The sequence below is a fragment of the Phacochoerus africanus genome, chromosome 3 (assembly GCF_016906955.1).
Source record: "Phacochoerus africanus isolate WHEZ1 chromosome 3, ROS_Pafr_v1, whole genome shotgun sequence".
NCBI lineage: Eukaryota > Metazoa > Chordata > Mammalia > Artiodactyla > Suidae > Phacochoerus > Phacochoerus africanus.
In genome coordinates, this window is record NC_062546.1 from 11,696,397 (window position 1) to 11,708,813 (window position 12,417).

General features: G+C 42.5%; 1 protein-coding gene across 4 annotated transcripts in view; it reads right to left on the minus strand.

Moving 5' to 3' along the window:
- SLC9A8 (solute carrier family 9 member A8) overlaps window positions 1-12,417 on the minus strand; it is an 82,526-nt gene that overhangs the window by 48,814 nt on the left and 21,295 nt on the right. For all 4 annotated transcript variants that reach the window (XR_007133831.1, XR_007133830.1, XM_047770892.1 and 1 more), the window contains 2 exons: window positions 8,716-8,774; window positions 2,445-2,528 (listed from right to left, as the gene is read on the minus strand). Coding sequence is in view for 2 of the 4 variants with exons in the window: in XM_047770892.1 (XP_047626848.1) it covers window positions 2,445-2,528; window positions 8,716-8,774 (143 nt within the window). In the remaining 2 variants the exon portion in view is untranslated. The remainder of the gene's footprint in view (window positions 1-2,444; window positions 2,529-8,715; window positions 8,775-12,417) is intronic.

Genomic DNA, 12,417 nt, shown 5'->3' on the forward strand with positions numbered 1-12,417 from the left:
CCCTCCATCCATAAAAATTAGAAAATAAAACTTTGCACGCTCTAAAATAATAATCTAAGTCATGTTAAGTCAAAATCAAATCATTTTCCTCAACACTGTTTTGAAGTATTTTCACAATCTTCTTACAATTCTTTTAAGATTTGTTCACAAAATGAAAGAGTGAAAGGCACTGACCTTCAATTCCTTCTTGCTTGTTTTCTAACATTTATTTGATGTCAATAATGGTTTATAAGATGTGGGTTTTTTTATTTTTTTACATATTTTTTGTCTTTTTGCCTTTTTTTTCTAGGGCCGTTTCCCACGGCATATGGAGGTTCCCAGGCTAGGGGTCTAATCAGAGCTGTAGCTGCCAGCCCACGCCAGAGCCACAGCAACGTGGGAGCCGAGCTTCGTCTGCAACCTACACCACAGCTCACGGCAATGCCGGATCCTTAACCCACTGAGCAAGGCCAGGGATTGAACCCGCAACCTCATGGTTCCTAGTCAGATTTGTTAACTACTGAGCCACGACGGTAACTCCAAGATGTGGGTTTTTTTAACATTAAACTTCCTTTTCACTTTTTCCTTTGATTGATGTATAATAAAATAACAACTTTAAAAAACCTGGGAGTTCCTGTTATGATGTGGCGGAAATGAATCTGACTAGGAACCATGAGGTTGAGGGTTTAATCCCTGGCCTCGCCCAGTGGGTTAAGGATCTGGCGTTGCCATGAGCTGTGGTGTAGGTCATAGACACAGCTCGGATCCCGCATTGCTGTGGCTCTGGGATAGGCTAGCAGCTGTAGCTCCGATTAGACCCCTAGCCTGGGAACCTCCAAATGCTTCGGGTGTGGCTCTAGAAAGACAGGAAAAAAAAAAAATCTGGCTTGCACATCTTAAGAATAATTTTGCTTTCGTATCCAGGTAGAAAATGAAAGAGTTAATTTGTATGTTTTTACCAAAATTCTCATGACAAATCTAACTCTCAAGTTTATTATTATTAATAATAATACTAGTTATATTTTATAACAAGAAGCACTACCAATTATTTAATGTGCTAGGTGGTGCTTTGCACACGTTCTTTCATCTAATGTAAATCTGTCTGTCTCTCTTTTTTTTCTTTTGCTTCTTAGGGTACCCATGGCATATGGAGGTTTCCAGGCTAGGGGTCTAATTGGAGCTACAGCTGCTGGCCAACACCACAGCCTCAGCAACACGGGATCCAGGCCCTATCTTCGACCTACACCATAGCTCATGGCAACGCTAGACCCTTAACCCACTGAGCGAGGCCAGAGATTGAACCCGCAACCTCATGGCTCCTGGTCGGATTCGTTTCTGCTGCACCATGACGAGAACTCCTAATGTAAATCTCAAAGCAACCTAGCAGGTAGGATTTGGGGGACCTTTTCTTGTTTTTTGTTTTTAATTTCTACTCAACTCAAAAAGAACCTGTAGAGGGCAGCACATGATTAGACCTAAGTCTCTCTGGCTCCAAAGTCCAGGCTCTTTCCTCTCTCCAAAGAGAGGCCAAACTTAGTCCTTCTAATCTTCCTAGGTTTTTTTAAAATCACATGCATAAAATAATTGATTTATTACTAATATTTTACATTGAATCACCTTCTTATTTTGAAATGTAAATTTCTTCAAACTTCTATTTTAAAAAAACTCAAGACAAGGAAAAGACTCAGGTAGACACACCAACTGGGTTAAAAGTGAGAAGCTCTTGCCCAGGCAGCAAGAGCACCCTGAGCTTGGAGGACTGAGACCAGAAATGCCAGAACAAAGCAGAGAACCAGACAGTGGCCAATGATGCTCCTCTCTGGGGGGGGGGGGGGTAGCTGAGAATGGGCGGAGCTACTGTGGGAGAAGGTGAATGGGCCAGGAGGAGCTGGAAGACCAGGGGAAAGGGCGGAGCTCCAGTGTGGTGAGGAGAAGCTGGGCCAGGGACAGACGGGGAAGGAATGGAGCGTGGAGGTTAGAGGGGACATCAGCTGGGAGCTGAAGCCTAGGGCAGGGCACTGAGAGGGGAGGCACTGAAGGACGGATGGGTCCAAGGAGGGAGGAAGGCTCGATTCGATGAGCTAAAAGACCAGTAGGCTGGGGGCTCTGTCCCAGTCATCCCAGGACACAGTCTGTCCTCATAACGTGGGTCAGTCTGTGTCCAAGAGGAGACAATGTAACATCCGTGCACCAGTGACCGCACTCTGGCCATCTCTTCCTAGGCAAAGCTCCCCCTACGGAAAATACTAGCTTAATAAGCCACACTGCCTGAACCCATGAAAGCAGCCCACTGACCGTGTTTGCGCCATAAGTCAGGCTGGACAGTCCAGCTTCTACCACACACCCCAGGGTGTTCAGAGACACCCCTGCCGAAAAGTAACACCCAAGCTTTTAAGGAACTTGCCTCACGAACATGGGAAGCTGGGCACCCAGACCAAAGACATTCCTGTAAGCCTGAGTCTTACCTTGTGTAATGAATATCCTGATTCAAATATAATAGGTGGAAGCAAGAGGAGGAAAAACATATTTGGACGAAACATTTCTTCCTCCTGTAAATATAAAATGAGTATTTTTAGAGGCATGAAATTTACGTAATTAAGAAATATATCCATCAGTGAAGAGCCAAAGCAATTGTTCTCTTAGAACCTGGCCCAGTAGAAACACCCAATGTTAAAATCACTACCTGATAATAAAATCAAACAGAAGGGATGACAAAAGCAAACAAACATGAATAAACAACCGCCTCAAAACAAAACCTGCATTTAAAAATGTAGGACAGAGGAGTTCCCATCCTGGCCCAGCAGTTAATGAACCTGACTAGCATCCATGAGGGCGCAGGTTCGATCCCTGGCCTCGCTCAGTGGGTTAAGGATTCGGCGTTGCCACGAGCTGTGGTGTAGGTTGCAGGTGCAGCTCGGATCTGTTGTTGCTGTGGCTGTGGTGTAGGGTTAGGGTTAGGGTTAACCTAATTGCAGCTGCAGCTCCAATTCTACCCCTAGTCTGAGAAACTCCACATGCCACAAATGTGGGCCCTAAATGACAAAAATACATTAAAATCTATCAATCAATCAATCATTAAAAATTAAGACAAATGATTTTTAGAAGGTGACCAGAGAAATGAACAGAATGAGTCACTTCCAGACACAACGGTAGTATGCTTTTTATTCCTATGAAGAACATTAATTTTAATATAGAAACATTTCAATTCAAATAGAGTACTTTTAAAGACAAGTCCACAAATTGGATTCCGCCAGGAAAAAGGTAACTGTAAGCCCTAAAACAACCCAGTTAGGGGGAGAGGAAACCCTACTCATATTTGAAATAGCCCCGCCTTTTCTCTGCCTGTCATAGACAACTCTGCCATTTTCCTAACCTTGACTGTGACGAGATAGCTCTCACCTGAAGCCCTTGCAATCTGGGACGTGGCCAAAAAGTAGGCCTCGGTCACGCTTCCAGATTCAAATATTAAGTACTGCTATGAAAGGTACTTTTAGAATGTGGCCGTCTTTGAGGGGATGAAATAATAATCTCATCTTCTATATTAATATAGCTCTCTAACTGTTGCTGGATTAGGGGAAAATATATACTGGTTCTCAAACCCAAAATGACTACATGTAATACACAGTCTTTGTAACCCTGCAAAATCAGGCCCTTTTCATATGAAAATTTTCACACTACACAATCTTGACAGTCTGATTTCTTGTCAAAATCCCTATTCAAAAGAATGATAAATGCATCCTTATAAATGTACGGCTGTTACCATAAAGACTAAAATAACATTCAAAAAAAAAAAAGTTCAAAATAGAAGCAAATGATGACTTCTGAAAATGCCTTATTAAGTCTTAAAATAACTGCCTGCATAACAAGCTCATGACTCAGATGGGGGCCATGTGAAAAGAAAGGGGCCAATCACTGTGTTTTGTGGGGCAACTTATTCATAGGATCTGTGCCCTGAGACCACTGCAGAGACCCTTTGGGAGTTTCAGAAACCAAACCTCCCCTGGGAAGAAGGAGAACCAACTTGCAGTCCTCCATCCCCAATTCCTGTCCATCTGGAACCTCAGATTTGGAAGGAGGGTCTTTGCAGATGGAATCCAGGGGAGAATCCAGCTGAGATCGTACTGGATTAGGATGGGCCCTAAATCCAATGAGAGCGTCTTCATAAGAGACAGAAAGGGACACACAGCCACAGAGAAGGCGGCTTGTGAAGACACACTGAGAAGAGCTAGGAGTTACGCTGCCAGCGCCGAGGAACACCCGACACCACCAGACACTGGAATAGGCAATGAAGGATTCTCCCCGGGGAGCCTGGATTCGCTCCCTTGAGGGAGTGGCCCTGCCAACAACCGGACTGCAGACTTCTGGCCTCTAGAACTACGAGAAAACAAATCTCAGGTGTTTTAAGCCACCCAATTTGTGGTAATTTGTTATGGAAGCCACAGGAAATGCACATACCACCTTAGAGTGAATAGTGTTAGAGAAAGGTCCCAGGGCAACAGCACCCTCAAAGTGGTCTGAGGTGATTTTAGGTGGTACTTGAGCAGTATGCGTCAAATACCACTGACCCCACGGATTGAGAAAGGCAGCCCTCTGGGATTCTTTTTCGATCCCAATTAAGCCCAAGAGACCTCCGTTTGGAGCTACCGTGTTAAGGCCTCTCCCTGAGGTGCTGATGCTCCCTTTTGACAGAGGCTTGACCTCAGGGCATCAGCGAGCATCTTTTTATTGTATTTATTTATAAAAACAATATTGGTTTCCCACAGAACACAATATTATAATGTTTCCTTTAAAATAAACGTATATAGTACATCAACGTTCATAACAACATTATTCACGACAGCCAAAAGGTGGAAACAACCCTAGGGTCTAATAACAGGTGAATGATGAACCAGGCGCAATGTACACCTACAACGGAATACTATTCAGCCATAAAAAGGGAAGATGCTCTGACACAGGCTACAACAATGAATGAACTTCAAAAATATCACACTAAGTAAAATAAGCCAGATATAAGAGGACAAATATTGTATTACTCCACTTACATGAGGTATCTAGAATAAGCAAATTCAAAAACACAGAAAGTAGTATAGGGGCTATTAAAAAAACCCCAAACAAGCAGAATTTACTAAAAAAAAAAAAAAAAAAAACCAGAAAGTAAGGAGGGGAGAATGAAGAATTGTTTAACAGGTAGATTTTCTGTCTGGGATGATGAAAAAGTTCTGGAAATAGATGGTGGTGATAATAAAATAACACTGTGAATGTATTTAATGTCACTGAATTGTACACTTAAAAATGGCTAAAATGAGGAGCTCCCCTGTGGTGCAGCGGGTTAAGTATCTGGCATTGTCACTGCATTGGTCTTAGTAGCTGCTGTGGTGCAGGTTTGATCCCTGGCCCGGGGACTTCCACATGCTGTGAGTACAGGAAAAAAAAAAAAAAAAAAAGCATTTAAAATCCTAAGTTTTGTGTTACGTGCATTTTAGTACAATAAAAGCTTTTATATTTTTAAAAACATTCTTTGGTCTTTTTTATTCCACGGCATATGGAAGTTTCCAGGCTAAGGGTTGAACTGGAGCTACAGCCACTGGCCTACACCACAGCCACAGCAATGCCACATCCTTAACCCACTGAGCAGGGCCAGGAATTGAACCTGCATCCTCATGGATACTAGTCAGGTTCAGGTTACCATTGAGCCACAATGGGAACTCCACATCACAATAAAAGCTTTTTAAAACAGTTACATGGGAGTTCCCATCATGGCTCAATGGTTAATGAACCCAAGTAGGAACCATGAGGTTGCAGGTTCGATCCCTGGCCTTGCTCATGGGGCTTAAGGATCCGGCGTTGCCATGAGCTGTGGTGTAGGTCACAGACACGGCTTGGATCTGACATTGCTGTGGCTCTGGTGTAGGCCGGCAGCTACAGCTCCAATTAGACCCCTAACCTGGGAACCTCCATATGCCATGGGCATGGCCCTAGAAAAGACAAAAAGACAAAAAAGAAAAATAAAAAGCTGTTATAAAAATGTATGTATGTAGGAGTTCCCACTGTGGCACAACAGGATTGGTGGCGTCTCTGCAGCACCAGGTTTGATCCCTGCTCTGCCCGGCACAGTGGGTTAAAGGATCCGGCAATGCCACAGCTTTAGTGTAGGCCGCAATTTTGGCTCAGATCTCATCCTGGCCTGGGAACTCCGTACGTCTCCAGGAGGCCAAAAAAAAAAGTACATACCTGAAAAAACCAAGCTGATTTAACAAAATGTATTAAGCATGTTAACAATATGTGTGGAAGGCAGTCCGGCAGGACACTTTGGAAACAAAGCTACATGGAAAGAAAACATCTGACTCCTTCACTGCTTTTAGCTCCCACTGCTCCCTGCGGCACCTGGTTTCCACAGTGTCCTGCTTCGTGCTTTGGCTTTCCGAGAATACCTGTTCCTCCAGAAGCCAGCCCAGCTGTCTTAGCCTAGATACGCTGCCCTTTTCTGAGGTCAAGCACTGGTTGCCTAGATGGCTCTTCAGGACACTTAATTACATTCACCATCCAACTTCAGTTCACTCATCTGTACTATTAAATATTTTGTTACTATTTAACTCAAAAACTCACATCTGTTGAAAGTTGGTTTAATAACACTGAAGCATATAATATTAAAAGTGAAAGATAACCTTTCCTCCTCCTCCCCAGAGCAGGGATCACCAACTCATGGGCTTCCCGGGGCTACACAGCCTTCCCCGGGGGAGCAGCTGTGCTCAGCGCCTTGGATCTCTGCTGAGTGGAATATGTGCCTGGTGTTGAGAGAGTTTCTGCTGCTTTGAGAGAAGCTAGAAGTTCACATTTTCATGTGAAATTTCTAGAATTTATATTATTCTAGAATTATGCTGTTATAAATTAACAATATTTAAAAGGAAAACTAATGATTTTTTTGGCCGCACCTGCAGCATACAGGGATTGAACCCCCACCACAGCACTGGCCCAAGCTGCTGCAGTGACAACGCTGGATCCTTAACATGCTAGGCCACCAGGGAACTCCAATAATTTTTTGTTTTTAAATCAATTCCAATATTAATCAATTGATTTCATTAAAAAAATTTTTTTTGGCCGTGCCCACAGCGTGCAGAAGTTCCCAGGCCAGAGATTGAACCTGCACCACAGCAGTGACAATGCCAGATCCACCAGGAACTCCTGACCAAATGATTTCATTTACTTTATTATTATTTTTTTTTTAATTTTTTACAGCCACACCTTTGGCACATGGGATTTCCTGGGCCAGGGGTCAAACTGGAGATGCAGCTTTGGCCCATATCACAGCCACAACAACATGGATCCGAGCTGCATCTGCAACCTACATCAAAGCTCACGGCAACACTGGATCCTTAACCCACTGAGCGGGGCCAGGGATCAAACCTGCATTCTCACAGAGGCAATGTTGGGTCCTTAGCCTGCTAAGCCACAACGGGAACTCCTCGAATGTGATAAATTTTAACCATGCAATTCTTTTAATATTTTGGAATGTATCTTATTTCCTTCCACATAATCAGTTTTGTTACATACTTGTTAAGCTTAACACACATGTTAAGTTCCACACTCAATATGGACACTTGAAGTCTGAGTTGAGACTCGAGGTTCACTTAGTCCTTGTACAACGAGATGATGCTCACACTCTAATGACCTCTGAGTAAACCTAAGTATGAACAGCCACAAACGGAGGACAGCAGGATGTGGTGGAGAAAATATAGAACACCTAGGACCAAAGGGTCTGGACGCAAGACCTAACTCGGCCATTCTCTAGCTCTGTGATGTTGGACATGTCCCAACCTCCCAGAGGTCACTTTTTTTTTCCGGCCTCGCCCATGGCATGTGGAGGTTCCTGGGCCGGGTCTTGAACCTGTGCCACAGCAGTGACCCAAGCCACTTCAGTGACAATGCTAGATCTTTAAACCACAAGAGAACTCCAGAGACTGCTTTCTTCATCAGAGGTAACACGTGGTCAATCTACCTCCAGACTGTTATGACCACAACAGAAGCTACAGTGTAAAGCATTCTGTAAGGTTTACAGTGCTGGACAGATATGTTGTATTATCCTCAGCTGTCAGAACAAAATTAGGAGTAATAAACATTGTTTAATGTTTAAAGCTAATTAGAGCCTGCCTCCCCTATACAGCAAGTTAGTCTAAGATTATAAAAATGCAAATAAGTAACAAAACATGGCACTGAATGCTTCTATGTTAACTTGGAACAGTGGTGAGATTTATGTTTTTTTTTAAAAACTCAGATGTTGGAGTTCCCGTTGTGGCTCAGTGGTTAATGAATCCGACTAGGAACCATGAGGTTGTGGGTTCGATCCCTGGCCTTGCTCAGTGGGTTAAGGATCCAGCGTTGCCGTGAGCTGTGGTGTAGGTCACAGACTCGGCTCAGATCCCGCGTTGCTATGGCTCTGGCGTGGCCTGGTGGCTACAGCTCCGATTAGACCCCTAGCCTGGGAATCTCCATATGCCGCAGGAGCAGCCCAAGAAAATAGCAAAAAAGACAAATAAATAATAAATAAATAAATAAATAACTCAAGATGTAAAGATACCAACCATTATCTAATAGAATGTTGAAAAATTAAAGAGACAATATAAACTTCACCGACAGTCAAGTAATGATAAGAAAGTCACCATAACCACCAATGTTATTAAAATTAAGAACCAATAAGAATTGTAGTTATGTCAAAAATGAACAGCTGGGTAAACCTACCTTCCAATTTGCCAGTTTTTTAAACTCTATAATTTTTATAACTGCTCCCATGAAAATACCTAGAAGAGAAAATGTAAAGTTTAACAAAACTTGAAATACAAGAAAGATTACTCAGTCTTATTATTCTAAAGAAATTGATTATTATGACGTCTCTAAATGGCTTTTATGGATTTCTGCAAGTTTTATGTCTGAAAACATAAGAATGCAAGTTAGTGTGGAGTTTTATGAGTCACATGAGTTCCTTGCATCTCAGGCAAACATACTATTATGAAGTCTATAAAAACCGGGTGCAGGGTCAGAGCAGCTTTACAAAACAAGACCTAGGGATGGTTAGCCTGACATGGGAATAAACACCTGTCATCTTTGTTTCATTCACCCATTTTCGATGTGAAATGACAGAAGGCTTATAAGCTAAGTGTGCCCTGTACTGCTTATGCCTGCTGTTTTCAAAAAGCAATCCAAGATCACTTTCTCAGACTCAGATGACAGCTCTATGTAGAGTATTTAGTTAGAGATAAAGTCCCAATGCTGAAAATAACCCAAAGTAAAAATTCTGTGAAATTCCTGGAACAAAACAGACCATCGCTGTTCAGGCATGTTTCCACAGAGCTGACAGGCTCATTACTCTCTCATAAAGAACCTACCAAAAATAATTCCTGAAGATGCACCATGGGTACAATCTAAAACTGCTCTGGTACTCACTAGATAAATGATTCTTAACCCTGTGGACTCATGAGAATCACCACAGGAGCTTTTGATAAAACAAAGACACCTGAGCAGCCCTCCAGACCCACAAAACCACAATCTCTGGTAGGGGGTGATATAAAGCAAGGCTGACCACCACAGTCACCTGCTTAAAGACAAAGCCTTCCCTTTCCCTACAGGGGAAGGGGCTTTTCCTCATCAACTACAGAAAGCAAAGAAACACATCTCATTGGGTGGGGTGAGGAGAAAAGACAAGTACTGTGAAGTCTGTTAAGAAGGAAGTTCCGCTGGAAGGCATAGTGGATTAAGGAGCCAGTGTTGTTGCTACAGCAGCCTGGGTCACTGCTGTAATGTGGGTTCGATCCCTGGCCTAGGAACTTCCGTGGGTGTGGCAAAAAGAAGGCTTAAAAAAAAGTTATTTATTAGGAAAAGAAGCTGCATTAACACTAAATGCTGCAGGGAAGGAGGCGCTTGAGGTAAAGAGAGGACCGAAATAATTTTAACTTTATAAACCTCTGTACTATTTCTATTGTTATGTATTAGTAAAACAGCAATAAACTATTTTGATAAAGAGAAAAGGGAAAAAGACACTAGATCCGGTCTAGAAAGGAAGTCAACAATCATGCTTTCAGCATAGTAGCTGCACGTTCTCTCGCCACGCGTGGCATGAAAGCCCTGATTCTAACCCCTCTCTAGAGTTCCCCAATTGCTTCTTTTTTCTGATCTTTTTCTTTTTGTGGCCATACCAGCAGCATGCAGAAGTTCCTGGGCCAGGCATCGAACCTGTGCCACAGCAGTGACGACACTGGATCCTTAACCCACTGAGCCCCTAGGGAGCCTTTATACAATTTTTTATTAACCAAATAGTCCATGAATACTTTGTAAAATGTTATAAATAAGACAAAGCTCCCTTTGTTGTTGTTGTTTTTGCTGTCAGGGATCAGATCCGAGCTGCAGTTGCAACCTATGCCGAAGCTGCAGCAACACTGGATCCTTAACCCACTGTGCCAGGCTGGGGATCGAACCTGCATCCCAGTGCTCCAGAGATGCTGCCAACCCCATTGCGTCACAGTGGGAATTCCAGCAAAGGTCCCTTTTGATGAGATCCCACCCCTACTCCCACCTTAGTTCTCCCCAAGGTAACCAACCATCCTGATTAAGTCTGGACACTATTCTACTAGACCCATCTCTATCCTCTTACATATTTATATTAACCATACAGTACTAGGGTGTGTGTATATGTACACACATGGCACACTTGTGTGTATTTACACAAAATTTATATTACCATCGTGTATCTTTCTACAACCTGCTATTTTGCTCGGTGTTAAGATCAGGGGTTACTACATATAGATCTGCCTCATTCCTTCTTCTTCTTTTTTTTTTTTTTTTGCTTTTTAGGGCCACATCTGAGACACATGAAGTTCCTAGGCCTGGAGTCGAATCGAAGCTGCAGCTGCTGGCCTGCGCCACAGCCACAGCAACACAGGATACTTAACCCACTGAGCAATGCCAGGGATCAAACCCACATCCTCATGGATACTAGTTGGGTTTGTTACCCCTGAGCCACAACAGGAACTCCCTGCTTCATTCCTTTTTAACAGCTCTACAGCATAACATAATGATGCTACAGGTTGATGAGAAGTAGATATTTCTCCAAAGAGGATAAGATGAATGGCCCAAAAGCACAAGAAAAGATGCTCATCATTAGTCATTAGGGAAATGTAAATCAAAAACACAATGAGATACCAGTTCACATCCACTAGAATGGCTACAATTTTTAAAAAATGGAAAATAACAAGTGTTGGCAAGGATACAGAGAAATTGGAACCCTTAATATATTGCTGGTGGGAATGTAAAATGGCCCAATTGCTATGGAAAAATTTGGCAATTCCTCGAAAAGTAAAACAGTTACCATATGACCCAGCAATTCCACCCAAGAGCATGGATAAACAAAATGTGGACTTTCTACACAAAGGAATATCACCCGGCAATAAAAACGAATGAAGTACTAACACATGATGCAATGGGATAAATCTTAACATGCTACGTGAAAGAAGCCAGATGCAAAAGACGTGTTTTATGATCCATTTACATGATAGTCACAAGTCTATAGAGACAGAAATGGTTGCCCAGGGCTCGGGGAGGCAAGTTTTGGGGGTGATGGCTAAAGGTTGCACAACTCTGTGAATATACTAAAACCACTGAATTGTACATTTAAAATGTAACCTGTAATGGTATGTGAATTAAATCTCAGTAAAATGGTTATTACTCCCCTGCCCCTTCCCCCAAAGCCACAGATGGTACGCTTCCAGAACAGACAAATCTAGAGACAGGAGGGAAGTTAGTGGCTGCAGGAAAAGGGGAAGGAGAAAATGGGGAGTAACTGCTAATGTGTAAAGAGTATTTTTGGAGGTGATAAATATGTTCTGGAATTCGATAGTGGTGATTGCTGCACAACTCTGTGGCTATATATACATATACACACTCAGACATATACGTATATATATTCATACACATACCCTGTGAATATACTAAAAAACACTGAACTGTTCACTGTAAAATTATAGTTTATTGTATATAAACTCTATTTTAACTTTTTTAAAAAAAATCACTATTTTTTTTTTTTAACATTCCCCCAAAGATGGCTGTCTCCAACTGTTTGCTGCCAACAGCTGCAGGGAACAGGCTAGTATACGCCTCTTTGTGTAAGAATATTTCCCTAGGGCAGATGCAGAGACAATGGCATGAGCATTTTTATCTCTGAAATTGTCCTGAAGTGGCTGTGCCAATTTAAACCACTGCACCAAAGAAAGCATCCTCACCAATCCTAGAAAATCAGCAGACTTTAACACTTCTGCCAACATGATGGGCAAGAAGTTGAACGTTAAGGTTTCAATTTGCATTTACAGTCAATCTGCATTCAGTAGTCATTCCTGATTACTAGGGAAATGGGAACTTTTTTTCATGATTTCAGGTTTTGTTTTCACTTTTTAA